Source organism: Accipiter gentilis, chromosome 9 (assembly GCF_929443795.1).
Source record: "Accipiter gentilis chromosome 9, bAccGen1.1, whole genome shotgun sequence".
In the NCBI taxonomy this organism is placed as follows: Eukaryota; Metazoa; Chordata; class Aves; order Accipitriformes; family Accipitridae; genus Astur; species Astur gentilis.
Window position 1 is genome coordinate 22,519,858 of NC_064888.1, and position 21,050 is coordinate 22,540,907.

General features: G+C 45.8%; 1 protein-coding gene across 1 annotated transcript; it reads left to right on the forward strand.

The window, feature by feature from the left end:
- The first annotated feature begins 786 nt into the window (after positions 1–786).
- On the forward strand, positions 787–20,052 carry LOC126043076 (broad substrate specificity ATP-binding cassette transporter ABCG2-like). Its single transcript, XM_049810968.1, has 16 exons — positions 787–1,053; positions 3,425–3,708; positions 4,279–4,338; positions 5,631–5,745; positions 7,927–8,079; positions 8,854–9,011; positions 10,134–10,285; positions 11,527–11,643; positions 12,498–12,763; positions 13,328–13,410; positions 13,792–13,881; positions 15,205–15,329; positions 15,691–15,845; positions 17,288–17,377; positions 18,620–18,732; positions 19,661–20,052. The coding sequence occupies exons 2-16, from the start codon at positions 3,425–3,427 to the stop codon at positions 19,806–19,808; spliced, it is 2,109 nt and encodes a 702-aa protein (XP_049666925.1). The 5' UTR covers positions 787–1,053; the 3' UTR covers positions 19,809–20,052.
- Positions 20,053–21,050: the final 998 nt, after the last annotated feature.

The window sequence follows — 21,050 nt, forward strand, 5'->3', positions numbered from 1 at the left end:
ACTTGACAGCTCTTCTATAAATCATATTTATAAACCATAAGAGCAGGCTCTTCCTGCATTCACAACACCAAGGAGTCTGGGGAGAGCGAGCTTCTTTATCAAGACAATAGAGCTTGGGAACAGGAGGCCGAGGAGAAGCCTTGACAACAAACCAAAGGATATCCGATCTTCCTGCTTTCACACATTCTCCTAGCTGGGAACACACAGCAGCACAGCGAGGCAGCCCGATGGACAACGGGAAACCCCAGTGCGCTGCCGTGACCCCCGTGGGCCCAGCAGGGAAACACCTGAGGAGCACACTGCCTCTGAAGGTGTGAGATCAGTGTGGCAGTGTCACCCTTGGTTCCCAGAACTGCCTCTGGCCCCAGCTGACCCAGATGAACTGGAACCATCCCCTGGGTGTGATGGCCTTTCCAGAAAGTGGGAGGGCGGGAGAGAGAGTGGGTGCTGCCTCCCCCCGCCAGCTGCACCCCTCTGTGCCAGGGATGAGCAGGGGCCGCGGGCAATTTACTGGGCGCCTCGTGTCCGACGCCCCTTCCCCGCTTCGGCGGGTTCCAACGACAGAAGAGAGCTGCTCGCCCCCCTCCCCCTTCCCCTCCTCCTCCTCCTCCTCCTCCTCCTTCTCCTTCTCCTTCTTCTCCTTCTCCTCCTCTCCCCGCCCCAGGAGGGCGGGGTAAGAGCGCGGGGCAGCCTTGGGCACCCCGACGCACGGGGGGCTCCGCCGCGCCGCCGCCCCGGACCCAGCGCCGCCGGCCGGGGAAACCGGCTGCCCCAGCGCGGCCCACGCAAGCCGGGGGCGGCCCGGCTGGGCGGCGGCACCGCCCCGGGGGTCGCGCAGCCGGGGGCCGGGCCGCGCTGCCCGGCGGAGCGGGGCTCCATCGCCGCCGCTGCCTTTGCCCGCGTCCCGGCAGGGTTTGCGTGACAGCGCCGGGCACTCCCCGCCGCCGGTTTATGTAACCCGCCGCCCGCACCCGGTTATAAAAGGCCGCCAAGGCAGCGCCGCCGCCGGAGCCTCGCCGCCGCCGCCGCCCCGAGGGCCGCGCTAGCCGGGAGGTAACGTGCGGTGCGGTGCGGTGCGGTGCGGTGCGGTGCGGTGCGGTCCTCCGGCGGGCAGCGCTCCTGGCACGGGTCGGCCGGGGCGCGGGGCTGCCCGCTGGCAGGCGGGGGTTTGGGGAGGAGAGCGGAGTATGGTCGGCCGGGTCGGTTCGCGGCTCTGGCTTAGGAGCGGAACCGGCCCGTGGGGCGAGGGTGGGAGACTGGAGGGCCACTGCTTGCCAGGTGCTGCCGCTGCCTGATCCTACCTGTAGCCTCTGCTAAGCTCTTCCCATCCTCCTGTCGCCCTTGCACATACCCGCAGCAGTGGTTTAGCATTACTCAGGAGCTTTGCGAAAACCCATATAAAAGGGTTTATGGTGTAATAAACTACAGAACCTATCCGTAACAGTTGTGAGATATACAAGGCAGTCAAGCGTTCAAAAGTCTAACCAGGTCTTTGCCCCTGGTGTCACTGTTGTCCGGACTGTTTTTTTTCTCCTGATCTGTTGTGCAACGATTCGAGCATATAAGCCTTCTCTTGCTGATGTAACCAGCCAATCCTCATTTCCCATAAGCAAGGCATTCCCGGGGGCTACCAGTCTTAGACTTCAGGATGTGTCCAAGCTAAATAACCTTTCCTTCTCCCCACCACTTTTATTTTACTTACACAGGAAAAAATGACGGCAACTTCTTGAGCTTTAAGTGATAGGAAGAGGCAGAGAGGAAAGGGCAATTCCTGTTTCTTTAAAGCTGGCTCTTGTAGTCCCAGTTTCTTAAAAGGATGACCATCTCTCTCCCTGAGAAATCCACTACTTCTGCAGTGGTGGATATTGTTGGTCCTACTCCCTCTCAGTCCTGGGAGGCAAGAAGGGCAGATGGTGGGAAAAGGACAATCGGTGGCATACATCTACCTTTCCACAAAACTCAAGTAACCAGCAAAGGATGTCTCTGTGGACAGTTCTTTCTCTTTGCTCTCTTAGTTAGCCTGGTGACCTCCTCGGCTTTCCGCAACATCTCAGTAAATTTTTAGCTTTCCAGCAAACACCGTCATGCCAGCAACCTAGAAGGGAAGTAAATGATTAGGCTAACTTGTGTTAGTCTAACCTGTCGTGTACAATTTCTGCAAGGGGCATGTAGTAATTCCTCTCTTCCTTGCTGTAGTTCCCTGGAAAGGGGACAGGAATGTTTACGGCTGTGAGGTCACCTGGCTAAAAGGCAGGGTACAAGTTATGCCCAGGCTTTGTACAGGCTGCAGAGCTTGGGGACTGCAGAGTTTCCAAGTTCTTCACATGCAATATTAAGGCAAGAACTTCAAATGTTTTCTTTCTTTTTAAATGAGTGAAGAGATCCGAACTTGGTCTCCATCAGTTACAGCAACAGAAAGGGAAGGGGTCCCTTGACAAAAGAGCTCTGCTGCTGTGACTAGTAAGTGAATCAATATTAATGGTTGCACCCGTATTGATCTATTTCCTGCTATGTAGGCTCTGATGCATGCACAGGGAGAACAGTTCCTTCCCTTTGCTGTTCACATGTCCTCCCTTTCAGGTGCTCCCATCCTAAGCTACAGAGGCAGCTTATCTGCTTAAACCAGAATGCTTTATAACTTTGTTATTACAAACAGACATCATATTTAATTTTCCTTAATGTATCAGTGTGTACCATGTTTTTCCTTCCTGTGTCATGTCCCCAATTTCTCCCTGTGGGAGGGGGGAATCCTACTGTTCTTCAGGGTAAATGGTGCCTGCAGGCAAATCCAAATTTCTCTTCCTATTTGTAGTTGTGAAGCATCTTGCCACTGGTGTGACTGAAACATAAGCAACACATGTAGTTGTTATTTTAATCATGTCGGTACCTCTGAAACAAACTTGTGCCAGCAAACAAGGTGCTGACTGGCATTCATTTTCATAAGCACAACCATTTTTTTTCCTGTGGTTCTTCGTACAGATTCATTAATAGGTTTTCTCTGCTGGCTTTGTGGGTGTGTGTGGGGGGGGGGTAAACATGTTACGCCTGAAGGAGGGGAGCTTGAGTCTCTTTAGCTTAAGTGGTAGCAGCTTGCATTTCTAGTCCCCACTGTGCTGAGCAAGACCGTGACCATCAAAGATGCGCTTGTTTTTTACCTCATTAGATGCTTTTTGAGCTAGCATCACTCCAAGAACATACATGTCTTATTCTTAAAGGCTATGTCTATTGTTCCAAATCTGTGGGTTTCCGTGCCTTTGGGGACTACTGGATGTCTTCCAGTGAGGATGTCCATCCTTTTGGAAACTTGGCACCTGTAAGGATTGGTGTGGTGTGCATGAAGTTGCTTTTCCAAGATGCTTTCTGCAGAAATCTTTGCTCACATGTCTCCTTTCCCTGCATGTTTTTGTGTTCTTTGTCTCAACAGATGGGAACTGCTCAAAACAACAGTGACCTCAAAAAACTCCATGCAGTGGAGCTTGACCTGTGTAACAAGGACATGATGGCAGACACATTTGATCACAGCATTATTTCTGTTGGAGAAGAGGAAGGAGCGGGCAATTTCCAACGTTCTTTTCCAACACAAGAGTCCCTCCGATCCCCTCGGGGCTCTGTTGTGAGTTTCCATAATATCCAGTACTCCGTTAAGCAGTCCAGTGGATTCCTATGTAAACGGAAAACTGTGGAAAAGAAGATCCTTCATAATGTTTAGTAAGTTCTTAAATAAAATACTGGAGTGTAGGAATTAATCTGCTGCTGTGAATCAGTGACCTCAATGTCACCTTCCAGATCCAGCTGTGCTGGTAAAGAAATGACTACCCTCCTGTCAGTCTGCAGTTCCTGTGAGCACTTTCTAATTTGATTTTAGGCATAATAGCTGGGATATAGCTGGAGCAGTTTCAGTTATTGATCTGAACAAATTAGGACCAAACTTGAGTGAACTCTTCTGCCAGAAGATCTGAGGGTTCCCTTAACTATGGTTCGAGCTGCAGTTGGAGGAAATGAACAGCAGAGAGGAGTTGTTTCTTCTTTTCAAGACCCAGCTCAGCAGGGAAGACAATTTCTGTCTTTTGTAGATTGCTTTTTATGTCCAGCTGGGGTTCTGTTCTGACTGGCAGTCTGGGACAAGAAGGGAAAAATGCTTATTGATTTCAGATTTAAGGAGAAGTTTTTAATAATCTCTAAGTTTTCCTTTCAACAGCATTTTGTTCACACCTTACCTCTACTATGAGCTGCATGTGAACTGTCCTCCATTTGGAAATAACTCTTTCCTTCTTCCAGTGGCATTATGAAGCCAGGCTTGAATGCTATCCTGGGGCCAACAGGGAGCGGTAAATCTTCGTGAGTAATTTCTTCTGCTCCTTCAAATGGACAGTCAGCTGTTCAAAGAGGATTTGGGGTTCTGAGGGTTGGGGGAGATGTGAGGGATCTGCAGGCTCAGGCCTTTGCATGCCTGTGAGAAATCTGGTGATGTGTTTTGACCTCATGTCCCTCTATTGGCTTTGCTGGAGTTCTTGCCCTGCAGCGGTGTCACACCCCTCATCTGCTCCAATTGGTGGTCCATATTACTGCAGTCATTTTTGGTGGTGGCCTGAGTTAAGATACCAGGCTCAACTGGGGTGACTGGAGCTTAGTTTCAGGCTCTGTCCTAGACCTGTCATAGAGTCGGGTGGGGGGGGGGGGGTGGTGTGTGCAAGATCCCTTGGGGCAGGAGAGATACCATCCCCTGTGAAGTCGCTGCAGCAAGACTTCCTTGAAGATGCTAGGCCAAACCCCTCTCTGACAACTGACAGAAATACGGTGTAATGTGAGTCTGTAGGATGCTCTGGATCCTCAACTCGGCTGTGGCCTGGTGGTGGGGGTGCACATGTGCTTGGGTTCTTTGGATGAAAGCACAGAGAAATACCATGCAGACTATCTCCAGCCAGTGCTGATGCTGTTTTCTCTCCTGTATAACCATGGTAAGAGAGCTCTTTGTCACTCTCTGCCTTTGAGAATGTCAAGGACTGGCAAATATGGCGAGGGTTCAAACAGGTGTGTCTTTGTGATGACCCTTGATCTTCCTCTCTAAGGAGACTGCTGGCTAATCAGGATGTTTTCAAGACCAGCACTTGATCAGGGCAGTGTTTACTTAGCTAGCAGACAGGCTGGCCTCTGCATTGGCAGTAAGGAGAATCCAGTGATATGTTAAAACAAAATGACTTTATAGAATTAATCTTAACTCTAGTCTTGTTTATGCCCATTTGGATTAATTTCCTTGAGATCAAAGTTCTGGCTGGAGAGCAGACTGCAGCTACTCAGCAGGGTGCTTTTGTCTCTGTGCATTTGAGGTTAGCTGTTAATACAGAGCCTGAGTTTATGTCTGTAAGGGGTTGACTGCTGTGAATTGTGACGGTCTGTGTACTACCATAATGCCGTGGCACACCTTGTGCTGGAAAATCCTGTATCTACACCAGACTTTCTGTACAAAGAGCTAAAGCCCCCAGAGTAGAGGAAGCCCCTTCTGTGCTCTTTGGTTTGCAGCATGTCATGAGCAGGCTGTGAGTGCAGTCCTTCCTTACTGGTGGTACTTATCCAGTCAAAGGTAAAAGCAGCGGTTATGGCAAAATCTAATGCCTGGTGTTTGTCTGAAGTCTCCTAGATGTGCTGGCTGCCAGAAAGGATCCAGCAGGCCTGTCTGGAGAAGTGCTTATAGATGGCATCCCACAACCTCCAAATTTCAAGTGCATCTCAGGATACGTTGTGCAGGTGAGTAACTGCATTCAGTGGAGGCCTGGGAGCCCTTGGGAGGGAAGACCGCGTGAGACGAGCAAAGCATGAACTACTAGGTTAGGTAATTTTCAATGATCTCTACAGAGTCTAATTTGATAACTCAGATGTTACAGTATTCAGTATTTTTCTGACAAATCCTTTGACAAGAGAATCAAATCGTTAATCTAACCAAGTCGAGCAGGAAGGTGTTTGTCTTCCTAAAGACACATGGATGCCCAAACCACTGGACTACCGTGGCTTGTTCTTTGGGCTCTGCCCTGAAGTACTAGCAAGGGTTTAAAAAAAATTAAAAGGTGAGGAAAAAACCCCACAACACACAAAATCCCTTGTTGTAAAACTCAGAAGCAGTTCTGGCTGGCAGAAGTACCTTCAAGCTATCAGGCAATAATTCTAGGAAGTAAATAGATCCCTGCTGTTCTTCCTCTGATTCTGGCTGGCTGGGACAGAGCTTCGTTGCACTTGGAGACAGGAAAAGACTGCTGAATCTGCGGAAGTGGGTGGAGGCCTGGACCAATAATAGACCCTCAAAGCCCTGGGGGAGCTGAGGAGAAGGGGATTCTTGGCAGCCATACAAGAAGCCAAATCTGGAAACCATCCAGGCTTCTGACTGCAGGCAGATGTGAAATAGGCAGCTTTCCTGAAAGCTGCCAGCTTGGGGGCTCTGCAAGAATGCATGTGATGAGTCTGATGCTGAGTCTTGATCCTGCAGGTCAAAGATCCCCAAATCCTCAGTGTTTCAGGAATGGCCAGGAAGTTTCTTGCAAGTGGTCCCAGTTTGAGGCATTTGTCTGTCAAATGCCCAAAGCAACCAAACTTAACCTTAAAATGATAGGCAACTAGGTGAGACATTAAATGGTCTCTCTCCCCTCCCACCCCTATGCAGTACTCCCTAGATCAATAAAGGTGGCCCAAAGACTACAAACAACACTTAAGGCTTAAATACATAAACACAATCATACTTACAGGGTCAGTTTTATGCAGATGAGCATATAGACATGCTAAGTCATGTGTTAATCCCTATAAAACTGCTGGTGGTCTCTCCACTCATGCCTTCAAGTGAGGGTGTCATGCCACAGTTTGTTACATTTGGTATTAAGGTAGCTTAAATTCAGTTTAGTTTCCAGTGTGTTGACTTAACAGTTGTACTGGTGGGTCTGAGGATGGGAAATGGGAGGCTAGGGTGAGAGACAGGGTGTGTGGGGAGGGAAGTAATGGTAGGAAATCCCTAAACCAGCTTTGGCAGCAAGGCCAGTTTATCATAACACTACACCCTGAGTAATCTGTCACATACTTCTAGCACAGCAGCATGTTCAATCTTCCTCTTAACTCCAGTGCCAAACATGGTTGGCTGGCACATCCTTTGTGCTGCTGATCAACTACATCTGATGTGGAAGGAGTCCCAAAGCAGGCAAGAACCTGCTGCCCTGCAGCTTAGGGGCTGTGTCTTCCAAAAGGGCACTAGGTTTGAAAAGTGCCTGATTAACAGGCATGTTTCTCAGCAGCTGCCCAGTGTTGCAGCCCTTCTCCCATCATATGGTGGGATGCAGAATTGGCTCCAATATCAAAGCAGGGGTGATGGAGAAGCATGGAGCTCTGGTTGGACCTGATGTCAACTCTGTTTGGCTCGTGGTTGTTACAGGTTGGTGTGGGCTCCCCAGATGTTTGTCAACTGGATAGATTTGATTCTTACTCAAAATGCATATGACTGTTGAAGCTTTTCTAAAGGTGTAGCCCTGAGTGTCTCTACCTTGAACACTGAGCACTAGCAATGTCCTTTGGCTTCAGCTGGACTGACAGAAGTTTAACTCTTTACAAAATCAGCTGCCAGCTCTCCTGCTCTGCCTCCCTTTGGCTGGTAAGGAAAATGCATGTGCAGTACAAAATGGTACTCTGCACTTGAATTCCTGAGCCTGAAAGCAGACTGAGGTGGTGCTTGGTGTAAGCTGGGAACCTGCAGAGCTGCATTCTCCCCTTGACTGCAACTGAGTGACCTTGAATTTCATGTCATGTAAATTTTGAAGCAGAGGTTGTCCCTCGGTCCAGTTTCCACTGTAGTCCACAAACACCTTGTCCAGCAACTGCCACTACAGGGACTCTGGTGCCCAGTCAGGTAGCTGAGAAGGAGGCTGTCCAACTGTCCGTTTGTACTGTTTTCAGGATGATGTTGTCATGGGCACAATGACGGTGAGGGAGAACCTGCACTTCTCTGCTGCCCTGCGACTCCCCAGCTCCATCAGTGTTAAAGAGAAGGAAGAGCGAGTCACCCAGATAATCAGTGAGCTGGGATTAACCAAAGTGGCTGATGCGAAGGTGAGCAGTGAGAATACCTTTCTCAGAAATCATACTACCTCTGCAAACTGAACTACTTGACTGGGCAGTATGGCATATGTAGTGCAGCTACACTAAGCTAAGCAGGAACCTGACTAAACCGTACTGCACACAAGAAATCAGTCTCCAGCTCAGGAGGTAGCTTGGAAAGAGGTATGTGTATTTGCTACTAAAAGGGGAAGATTTTGGGCCATGTCCAGCATGTTGTATAAGTTCAGAGGGGAAAAAGTCACCTAGTCATTGCCCCTTAGAAAGCTGCTCAGTCATTTCCCGGCTTTGTGGGACAAGACAGGGAAATTGTTTTTACAGTGCTGAAAGCTGTAAGGTGTAAGCATCAAAGCTGTGCTATGATGGAGAATTCTGTGCAGAGCTTGTTCCTCCCAGCAGTATTTTTACTCTTACTTTACTTTTACTTTACTTACCCCACTCTCACTTGAGCAGCAGGTGAGCTACAAACAAAAGGCATCCCTGAACACCAATGCCACCTCTGACTGCTGTGGCCTCATTCTGGCTTTTCCTTGTCAGTGTCATCCTTGTTCCCTGAAGTCATAAGGTGCCTGGTACCTCTGAAAATCAGGCTCTGCTTACTGCTACACAGTCCCCTACACTGAGTCAGACCCATCATTTGCTGCTGGCCCTAGAGTTCACTAATGGGACTCTGAAAATGAAAAGGGCTGCTGGGTGTGGAGAGCTCTGACCTCCAGAGCACACACTGACTAGGTCTTGTTGCAAGTACCTGATTTCTTCTGCTTGTAGGTAGGAACCGAATTGATCCGAGGAGTGTCTGGAGGGGAACGGAAGAGAACCAACATTGGGATGGAGCTCATCACAGAGCCACCAGTCCTTTTTCTGGATGAGCCAACAACTGGCCTTGATGCCAGCACAGCCAATGCAGTCCTCACCCTCTTGAAGAAGTAAGAGTCAGTTCTTCAGGGCTTTGCTGCAATTTTGTTGTCAGCTCATTAGTAAAAAAAGGAATGCTGTTATAACTGAGTAGCTACAGTGCTCTTTATTTAAAAAGAAAAACAAAAAAAGCTAGACAAATAGACTCAGAAGTGGTAGTAAATTATTTATTTGGGTCTTGTCCAAAGCCTTTTGAAGTTAATGGGAATCTTTCCACAGCGAGGATTGGATTGGAGCCCAAAAAGCAGATGTAGCTTGGACAGCTTCCCTTTGCCACAGAGAGGGGTGGACTGGGAGGTCAGGCCTTGTAATCATAATTTCTTGGCCTTCCAGCTGAGTCTATTACAAAGTCTCTTCCTCCACTCTGGCAACAGCCTTGAACTCAGATTGGGCTTCACCTGCAGATTTACCATCAGTGTTTACCCTCAGTGTTTACCTTCATCTCCTGTGTTTTGGAGATGAACTGTCTTCTGGTACAAAGAGGGCCAAATGAGGCTTATTTAATGAGAATAAGTTCCTAACCCTCCTCCTGGGTTTGTAGCATGTTGTCTGGTTTTCCTTGGAGGGACATTTTGCTCTGCTCTTTGTGGATAGAGGTCTTTGATCGGCAAGGATACTTGTTGGGCATCAGTGCTAAAGCAGTTGAAAGAGCATCTGACAAACTGAAGGAAAACTAGTTTTGACTTTCCTAGAGAGTAAATCTTCAGCAGAAGCGCTAAGAGAAATCTCAGCTGGCCAGACTTCCGCAGCCTGCTATGTAAAGGCTGGTACTGCCATTGAGTGCAGTAGGACTGTTCCAGTTAGTCAAGTTGAAAACTGGTATAGAAAACATGTAAGGAGGGTTTATACACAGATGTGGCCTCAAACTTTGCTAGCTACAGACAGCATCATACTTGGTCTACTTGGACTGCAATGATGGTCTCTTGTAATGATGGGTGCTGTCTTGGAGGTCTTGCAGGCAGCATCTGACACAGTGACAAAGAAGGGGGAGCTACAGCTTTTCCGGGTCGAGACCCTGAGAAGCTGACAAATATTTGTCTTGGATTTGGATACTTATTCTTTGCTTGGGTTAACATGACCTTTCTGAAATGCAAAGTGTGGTATATTTGAGAGATGTTTTGTTTCTATTTCAGGCTCTCAAGAAGAGGGCGAACCATCATATTTTCCATCCATCAGCCCCGCTATTCCATATTCAAGCTGTTTGACAGTCTGACATTACTAGCTTTGGGAAAGGTGCTGTACCATGGTCCTGCGAAGCAGGCCCTGGAGTACTTTAGTTCTATTGGTAAGTCTTCTGTGCCAAAAGCAAAGGCAACTGGCTAATGAGTTTAATCTGTGGGTAGATTCTTACCCTAGCACTGGATAATGGTCCTGTGCTGTTTTATCACTAGGATACTAGGGGTTGTACACATACAGTCTGAACAGTGTTACGGTAGAACAGGAAAAAACCCCAAATTATAAAAATGAAAATTTTCAGGCAACACAGAGCATGGCTCTCCTGCCTTTGTTTTGCCTTGCATCAGGACAAAAACCCAGAATCGCTTGGAATTTAGAAGCATGATGCACAACAGGCAAGATGAGGCTTGTAGTTCTACTGGGCCTAGGTGGCTGACCCAGTGGGTTTTGAACCACAGCCTGCAGATTGTCAGCAATCTGTAGGGGCTGATCCAAGGATCTACTCTAGTCTCAATGCAGGCGGGAGACTGAGAGGACAAAATCATGGTGTGTCTTAAGATGGGTTAATAATTGCACTGTTGGGTGGCTGCTACCTCTCCAAGTAAGCAGGGTGAGGGTTTCTGACTATAATGGACAAAGAATGTAGAGAGGATTTCCAATCTAGTCTAGATGCAGTCATGGACACATTGGATTGTAAGCTTCCCCTGGCTTTACAGGAGATGCTTTAACCAATCTTAGTACATCTACTCCTCCTTTTAGTATCCCGCCTCACTTCCTTTCTCACAGGAATGCTATAAAATAAGCATACTTGCTTTTTTTGTTTGTGTTTCTCCTCATCCCATAGCTAGAATCATATTATAAGAAGCCCCTCTTGGACAGCCCTTCCTCTTCCTTGTGACCAAGGAAACACAAGCAAGAGTTGAGCTTCTAGAGCAAGCATCTGAGGCTGTAGAGCAGACATCCAGCAAGATCTACTGAGGAACTGTGTGTCTTTCAGAGTGGGATGTGGTTGAACAGCACTGGGAAGGAGGCAAGGGTTGTCCATGCTGAGCTGTGTAGAAGCAGTTTACAGATTTCTCCTCATCTGAAATCAGTGGAGAATAAGCAACGTTGAAGCTCTGTACCATAGATAGAACCATAGATACCTCAGATTCACCATCTCCTAAATCCTGCCCATTTTACTGCTGTAAACTAATGCTTATGGAAAGCAGTGAAGTTTTCTTGTAACAGGGTTGTAGAAGAGTGGTAAAGTATTAGACCTGACCTTCCAAGCTCTGCTCTGTGCAATACAAACATGTTGCACGTGTGTGGGTTTGGTTTTGTTTTTTGGTTTTTTTGGGGTTTTTTAAGGATATGAATGTGAACCCTTCAACAATCCAGCTGACTTCTTCCTTGATATCATAAATGGTGATTCAACTGCTGTGGCAGCAAGCAAGGAGGATCACAGATCTGTGGACACAGGAAAAGGTAAATTGTGAAGGAGAAATCCACTGTTGGCTGGTGTAGAAGGGAATTTGTTTGTGGTGATGGCAAGCTTTTATTCTCCAGGTTTCCGCCAGTCTAAGGGCACTTCATTATCTTTTTATTTTTCCTACTAATAGATATGCTTTGCTTTGGGCTTCTTTAAAGAGCTCAGAAAAGCTTTAAAAGGGATTGTTTTTTTTTCCTTCAGTAATATAGGAGCACAGTGATAGATATCAGTAATTTACAAAACATGTGTGGGTAAGACTGAAAAACTAGAATTGCTTAGTCTCAAGAGACAGCTGACAGAAGGCAGAAGTTTTTAGTCACATAAGAAGCTGCTGCAGAGAAGAGAGGGTAGATAGGCTAAGGACTAATGGATTAACAGGGCAGTGAGAAAGACTGGAACTAGAATAGAGAACAAACTCTCTAACAATGTAGTGAGTGAGATGTTGGGAAATATTTGTTTGGGGATGCGGTAGCATATCCATGACTGAAGGATTAGAAGGGAACAGTTTTTGTAATGGAGCTTTTTGGGGATGGGGAAACGGATCAGAGTAAATATTGATATCCCCAAAATTCAGTGAAACAAAGGTTTTCTGGTGCCTTATTCTAAGAATATGGCCTTTTTTATGCCACAAAGAACAGGCAGATTAGCTAGGTTCAATTAAAACTGTAGGGAAACCCTCTCACTCAAGCTAGCCTCTTAAGCTCAGAGCTAAGGCTTGAACAATTCAAATTCTCTTGGGCATTTCTGCTTTTTTCATTCACCCTCCAAAGTGGCTGAGCACGTTGATGGGCCATGTCTGAAGGTAGGATTCGTGGGGAATCACAAGCCATATCTTGTCTTTCTCACTCAGAGGTAAGCAATGAAAATGGAGTGGCAGAAGATAATGTGGATGGCAGTGTGGTAGATGTGCTGCACCAGAAATATCTCAACTCCAGCCTGTATCAGAGCACAAAGGAAGCACTGGGGAAAGTGGAGCGTGGACAGGGAAGCAAGCAGAGAGTATCCAAGCAGGGGCATGAGATTACCTATGCAAATGGATTCCTCACCCAGCTGTACTGGGTGTCTAAGCGTTCCCTGAAAAACCTCATCAGGAACCCACAGGCCTCTGTTGCACAAGTAAGTAACAATTGCTAAAAGTCTCAGACTCCCTCTGCGCTCAGTCCCACAATCTGCAGTTTGTAGGACAGACTTTTGTTTTCAAAGGCAGCTAGGGAAACAGAAAAGTCCTGTGCCACTGCCACTTAAGTGGAGTGAGATGCCCAGCTACCTTTGTTGGTTTTGAAAAAAATCTCCATTGTAGTGTAGCACAAGGACACTGCACTGAAGATTGGGGAGTGGGGGGAAATGCTCCGTTCTCTGGTTCACATGCGGAGTTTCTAGGGTGATGTTAATTTTGTGCCTCACTTGAAATTTTAAGCTGCATTATCCTTTAAGTGTGGTTCTACTAACCCTTCCCAGCCAAAAAAGATAAGAGGAAGGAGAAAAGTGAAGAAGATAAGATAAACTTGGAAAATTTGCCATAAGGCTTTTAATTGTGTGTGTCATAGGTATACATTGACTAACAACAGCAAAGTTTTAGGCAGGTGTGAATCTTAAACCCTGCATATGCCTTAATAATAAGTTTGTCCTTATTTACTTATCTGAAGGACTCCTTTTTCCCTTTCTTCTTTCCACTTCTAGATTGCAGTGACCATAATTCTAGCCTTGGTTGTGGGTGCTATCTTTTTCGGTGTAAAATTGGATCGAAGTGGCATTCAGAATCGGTAGGTTGGAAAGCCACAGCTTTTCTCATTTTTCTGTCTGTAGAAGACAGGTTTCAGCCACAGGGAAGGCCTTGGGATCCACTTGGACCACAAAGGAGGGCTGGGTTCACAAGCCTTAATGCACTGCAGCATGGTATTGCCGGAGGTCCTAAGGGGACTGCAGTTCTGTTGGGCTCGCACATATATACAAAGGAGATGTGAAAGGGAAGATAAAGGAATAAACCTGGTTTTACAGCTAAGATCTACAGCAGCACAATTAAATATCTCTGTTCTGTGGACAGAGACAAAAAGCACTGACTTGATGGCGTGATGATGTCTGAGGCTGCCAGTGTTGATCTAGGCTGTTTCCTCATTTTTTGACTGTTCTGTTTTGCCTTCTAGGGTTGGATCCTTGTTTTTTGTCACCACAAACCAGTGTTTTTCCAGTGTCTCTGCAATCGAGCTGTTCATCAGAGACAAGAAACTATTTGTGTAAGTAGTGAGGCACTTAGACTGTCTCATACCCTGGATTGAGGCAGGGGGAGTATCTTACAGGCTAAACAAAATTATTTCAACCAAAGATTTGATTGTTCCCTTGCAACATCAGATTGCATCAGTAATGCTAAATTGGTCTGTTGAGCAGGGAGCTGAAATGCTAAGAGGTGGAGGAAGGAGGGGAGAAATAAAATGCCTTTACTTGCTTGCTGTGTCACAGTTTATTGAGAATTGCTTTTCCTACCCACTTTTGGTAATAGTTGTTCTTGAAGTCTGCCTGTGAATCCTGCAGACTCTGAACCCTGCCTGCCCTCTTGCTGACAGGGTTGAGACACTGTCTTGCAGTGGTCCTAAAGTGGTAAGACTATGCAAAGATGATGGGAGAGTTCTTAGAAAAACTTCACAAGGGATGCACATGAAGATGGCTGCTGGCTGGGTTACAAGAGCTCCCTAATAATCAAGCGCATCTCTCTGTCTATATATATGTGTTTGTATATCTATGTGAAATCATGTAGATATAATATACATATATGTATATATACATGTATGTTGAAAATATAGTTTGGAATAGCCTTCAGCTCATGGGATGAAAGGGCAAGAGACAGATCCTACGCAGTAAAGAGGAAATTGGAGATTTTTGCCTGGAATGCACATGACCACCCACAGGTTGCTCACAGCAGCTTAGTATTGCCTTTAACAGCTGCTCAGGAGTGAATCTCACCTGCACTGACATTTCTTGCCAGTCTGCCCTGCTTACCAGCTTAGCTTACCAGCTGTGACAATGGGGATTTTGGCACCTCACCAATTAAAGCATCTTTTCATGAGCTCCATTAAGCAGCAAAATAATCATAATGACGTTTAAATGCCCTGTGAACTAGAGGTGAGTTGATGTCCTAAAGGTCATTGTTGGGTATCATTCCTTCTCCCCTGGAAGCAGCTGTATGAGTTAGCTGTGGATGAAGCGTTCCTCCAGTTAACAGCAGTGTAACACTTTCCCATGTTCTTGTATTAAGCATCATTCTCTTTGAAAAGAGATTTAGGAGCTTTTTTTTCCAATATGTTACTTAGCAGTCACATAGCGTTTCATTTACTTTCCTCGGAGGGCTCCCAGTATGACTGCAGGGCCCGTGAGATAGATCAGCCCTTGCTTTACAGAGTGGGAAGTGATAGCACAGAGACAATAAGCAACTTGCATATAGAGAAGGAGTCAGTGTTAGAGAGAGGAGGAAACCGAATCAGGATACATCAGACACACATGCTGAGCCTGCTTTCTAGATAACCTCTAAACCTGTACAACTCCCCTCCTTCCTGTCCTCGCAGCCATCAGTACACCAGTGGATATTACCGTGTGTCTGCCTACTTCCTGGCCTTGATGATAGGAGATCTGCTGCCCATGAGAACTGCTCCAGCGATCATATTCTCATGCATCAGTTACTGGATGATTGGTAAAGAATTGATGCTTTCATTGAACCTGCCATCTTCCAAGACATTTGGTTTCTGACTTAGTTTAATTCCTATATCTATAACACAAAACTAGTTGAACCTTCAACTGATTTAAGAGCTTGGCATCATAACTTCAGAGGACTCTGGGGCAGGGGCAGAGACACCAGCAATCTAAGACAGGAACCTGCTTGACCACATCTTTCGGTAATGCTCTTTGGGCCTTTGGAGCATGCATAGTTCCTGCCAACTCCAGACTTGGTCTTTCTTCCTGCTTTCCCTGTCTTGTATAGGAGTCCAAGGGTACCTCTCTGGGATTCATAATGCGGTTGTTTACCAGACTCTTTCCTTTCTGTTTTTTGACAGGATACCAAGCTGTTGCAGGCCAGTTCTTCTTCTTCATGCTGACCCTGGTACTGGTGTCCTACACTGCCACAGCCATGTCTCTGGCTATCAGTGCTGGGATGGATGTGGTGGCTGTGGCCAATCTGCTCATCACTATTTGTTTTGTCCTGATGCTTGTAAGTATACAAGGGTGTGTGTGCTCCTTTAGTGGAGCTGAGGAAGCAGCTGAGACAGGCTGAAAGGACTGGGTTGAGCCAGCCCTAAGCAGGCTGAGAATCCACAGTCCAGTAGCATGTCAGCCCCATGCCTGTGATTTTATTGTCAGTGTAGTCAAAGATGTACTTCTGCCAGCTTGTAATCTAAGGGTCAAATCATTGCTCAGTTGCAATTCAGTAGGTGTGATGCCACCAGAGCTTTGAAAGAGTGTGCCCCAAAAAAGTGTTTGGGTTTTTTTTAAATCATCCTTACAAAAATTGATTTAAAAAAACATCTTGCAATTCCAGTATTAGAAATCTAAGTGATCAACTAGATCATTTAAAAGGAAATAGTCCTGAAACAAGCTTTAGATCAATTGACTTTATTGCATTAATTTTTGTTGCCCAGTGGGATTAGCAGCATACCCTCTCTTTATTTTAATTCAGTATTGCCCATGGGTTCCAGAAATTACTTCAATAATCTTCTTCAAGGACTTCTAAGGAAGAGAACAAGTGAGAGAGAAAGGAATTTTGACTACTCATAGATGAGGGATGTGAATTCTTTTTCAAAGAGATAATGTTAGTGATTAAACTTCTTGACTGTGAGGCCTATCAAGTTACCTTAGTGTAAAAAGTACCTCCTGTCAGGTGGTTCCTGGTAGCTGTCTGTGTACATATTCTAAGCCCACAGCTCATCACTTGTTCTTCAATTTGCAACTTAACCTGCTTCTGCAGCAAGTTAAATGATAGCGTATTGCTTCAAATGCTTGCTGGGGGTGAGAAGTATGCATGTGTAGTGAAGGGCAGGTGATGTACGTTGAGTTAAGTCACAGTATTTAAGGAATGGCATGCACATCCTGAAAGACAGCAGGGTAAGCACCCGAAACAGTTGTGATGAAGCACAGCCTGAAGTGCCACGTTTAGCTATGAAGTCCAATTGCTCTAAGAAGTAAAAGAGCAAGCCTTGTTCCAGGCAGGAGAGAGCACAGTTAAAAGATGCAGGTGGAGGAGAAAGCTGAAACAGTAACAGCCCTTAAGGTTCCCCATGGTTTCCTTCTTGTTTCTCCACTTCCTCATCTCCCAGTCATCCTTCTTTAGCCTCTGGCTAGCTCTACCATAGGACACACTCCTCCAGAGTAAGAAGTTGTTAGCATGCATGCTTCTTAGCTCACGTGTGGATGTAGAAAACCTTTCTGACCTCTTTGCAAGCAGTTCAGCTGGAGTACTTGGGTGTGTTGTTGGGCCAGTTGGCTGGGACTGCTGCAGGGTTTGACCCTTATACCTTTAGGCCCAGGCGTAACAGCAGCAGGAGGTGCCTCTATCCCAGTGCACCTCTGCCGGGCAACTGCAATATCTGTGCAGGAATGGCATTGTTTGCAGTAAAAGGAGTTTGTGACTCATTAGTCTCTTCTGTTCTATTTCAGATCTTTTCAGGCCTCTTAGTAAACCTCCCTTCTGTAATGGGCTGGCTGAACTGGCTCAAGTACTTCAGCATCCCCCGATACGGCCTTACTGTGAGTAGAAAGTAGCATCTGTCTCCTGTGAGTAATGTAGCCACATTGCTTCTTCCTGGAGAGGTTTTGAGTATAAATTAAGTTCTCTTGAAAGTCATATTTATTTATTTTCCTTGTATGAACATGGTAAAAGAAGAACAAACCAGCCAGCCCCCAAAAGCATGCCAAAGTTACTCTCTGTGTAAGAGGTGGAAGTTTCAGAGATTGAACAAATCCTTTGTGCCACAAAATTAGTGCCACCTGGACAGCAGCAGAGTGAGCTGTCCGGTGAGGCACTAATTCCTAGCCTGAATAGTGATCCGTATGGTTTAGAATAAAGTCAAATGTTGTATGGCCTCTCCAGAGACTGCTGTTTGGGGGGCCAGTGTGAGGTTAATGACTGTCCAACTGGTTAAAGGATTTACCATAATCCTGAGTGTCTCAGTGTGGCTTCCTCTGAAGTGAAATATGACTTACTGCCATTTCTGAATAATAAGGAGCTAGGGTACCAGAAAGCTAAGGGTGCAGCTGCTTGAAACACTGTAATTAGACGTAGGAGGTCACCCACTGGTCACAGGTGGGAAGCACAGGTTGTGCTTCCATCTCCTGTCTTCATTCTGGCCAAGCCTATCTGGGATGAATAGTTTTCTATCTCTGAGTAAAAATGAGTGAAATGAATGCCAGAGCTGGTGCAGGGTCGTGTGGGCAGGAGCATGTTGACCACCAGTGGAAGAGAGAGGTAGGATCAGGGAGGGGGAGAGATGTGTGAGACTTCTCCTGTTTGGATATCACCGAGATAGTTTTATCAGTGTTGCTGAACACAGAAGTGTCCCCTGAGACTGCAGTTAGCCCAGGTTGCCAGTGCACGGGAACTCTTCCCCTCTTGCCTTGGCTGACTTTGCCATCTGCTTCAGTGCTGGTGCTGGGGTGTCTGCATGCAGCCACATGGTTTCTGGGTCAGTAGCTTGACCCAGATGAAAATGGATGAACAGGAACTTGTAGGTGGCAAGAAAGAAACCCATGGCTCAATCACTGAAATGTAAGTTTGAAGCCAAAGACTCAGACACCAAACCATTCTGCACATAGAACTTGGAGCAGTTCCTCAGAAAGGCAGTGATTAAAAGCTTCAAAATAAAAAGGATCATAAACATACAGTTCCAATGGCGTTATGTGTCTTCTAATAATCAAATTCCTTTGAGATGTTTCAGTTTTAGCACCCCAAATCACTAACTGTAAAAATCTGATGTCTGCCTCTTTCCCTAGGCTCTTCAAGTGAATGAGTTCAGAGATCTCTATTTCTGTGGTGAGAAGAATCCAAATGTTACAGCATCTGTGGGAGATGTAGACAGTTGTCCCCCTGATATTTCAGGAGAAATGTAAGTCCCTAACTCATGGTGGTTCTTGGGCCTGTTTTGTGATAGCTTGCTTAGAGAGAAGTCTGACTCTTTCAAATTTTTATATTATTCACAGAATAACCACTCACAGGCCAGTCTCAATAATATGTCCCAAAATAATGTATTTTAGGAGTATGTAATAAAATGTCACAATTACAGAAGAGTGAAGTAGGGATGAAACTTTACTCCTAAAAATAGGCAGATGAGCTAAATTGACTTTTGTCTTTGATAGCCTACCCCTGGCTTATCAGTTTTCTTAAACAAACCCCTGGCCATTTAGCAATGGAAATGAAATGTGTGGACAGCTACAAAGTTGTTGGTTAGCAGTAGACCTGTGATCAGAAACATGCCTGCCCCTCAGAGCAGAGTTCTAAATATTAACCTCCCTGCAGATACAGCAGCAAGCCAAGGTATCTATCTCCCCGCGTTACTGCCCCATTTGAAATACTCTTGACTATTTTAAGAGTATAGTACAACTTAGGTTGTAGCAACATAAGTATTTCATGACACATGCTGGAGGGCTGGCAAACTGAGGTTATTGCAGAGAATGGTGCTAGAGCACTGTTTCCACAGCTTTTGGATCCCAAACCCTGCTATGGACCTCCAATGATTGCTGCATGAAACTAATGCTTTTGTACTTATCACAGTTTAATGTGGTTCTGAGGTTTACTCGTAAATTGCCAGCTATCTATAAACAACACTTAGGATTGTACTGAAAAATGATGAGAACCAGAGATCTAGATTTGTCCCTTAAGCTTTTTTTAGTGATAGCTTATGAAGTTACTCTATTTCTGTCACCTGTTTTGCAGAGTTGAGGGTTGAAGAATCTTTGTGGAACAGGAATAAAAGTAACTACCTGAAGACTTGCACCACATAGTAATACCAACTTCTTCCCCATGCTTTTCTGCAGGTGTTCTGGTGAAGCATACCTGTGCAGCCAAGGAATCGCACCTACCAACTGGGCAATGTGGGAAAATATAGTAGCTCTCTTCTGCATGACTGTTATCTTCCTTATCATTGCCTATGCGAAACTCCGGTTTATGAGAAAGTTCACATAGACTCCTGCAGTGTCTTGCTCTGCAGCTTCTCTTAATCTTAAACTGCAAAGCTTGTTAGGGCGTACTGGAGATTGCCAAAAGATTTCAACTGACCTTACTGGACTTCAGATGGGAACCCTGTCCCCTTGTTTCTGGAGCATGATCTCCACACAACTGTATGATTTTGGTTTTTAAGAAGCAATGCATTAATGTACATTGCATAAGTGTTTTTTTGTTAAGAGAATATAGTTCTCATAATTCCTTAGGTACATATCAAACTGTATATTGTAAAGCATTATTCTTCTGTGGCCAGCTTACACAGGAAAAGTTCAAAGGGAAACATTTTCATTTGAATATGTGAGCTTCTAAATCACAAGTGGTGTAAGGTGATGATGGCATTTATGCATTGATATGTTGCCCCTTGTTAGTGCCTGTCACATGTCAGAGAAGCCAGAGACCAGTCACAGCGTGTTGGAGATACATTTGAGTTTGAAGTCAGTACAGGGAATGAATGCTCCTTGCCAAGAAAGAACAGTTATACTTCTAGTAGCTTCTCAGTGGAAGCTACTTGCAGAAAGAACTTTTGCTTGATTAAAAACTAAACAGTAGTGGTGTAAGACATCTCATCTAAGAATAGTGAGAAATAGATACTGTTGTACTGTAAAAAAAAAAAAACCCAAACCGCCCCCCAAACCCCGGCCTCCCCCCCAACAGCAAAAAATACATTTACTGCTTAAGAGGAGGGGACAAAATTCCCTTTTTTCTTTTTTTTTAATAAAAATTTGTATACTTGGCAATGGCAGATCTTTTTAACAGACTTAATGCTTAGCTGCACCATCTATAGTGGTCCTTACACTATCCGCTGAAGAAACTCCTGTAGACAGTGTTGTGGCAACTACAGGATAGACTGTAGCGTGCCAGCAGTTGCCTCCTCACCACATCATCAGCAAAAGCAGAGCTGCTTTTAAGCTGCATTAAGAGCCTCAGATCCAAGGGGACCACTAAGCCAAAGGAAAACATCCTCAAATGCAAGGATGGCTTGCTTGTGAAGGCCGGGCTAGCGGCAGCCCTTGAGACTGGCCTGCAGTCTGAAAGGGCTTCTGGTGCTCTTGCAATAATGGTTCAGTCGTGGTGTTAGAAAGTGGGAAATAATCAAACTGAGAGCGCAGCCGCGTCAGGCACAAACCGTGCTCTTTCTGTGCTGCTTCACTGCCTTCTACAGCTGGCAAGAAGTAAACTCGTGCCGCGTTTTACACCTCGGTG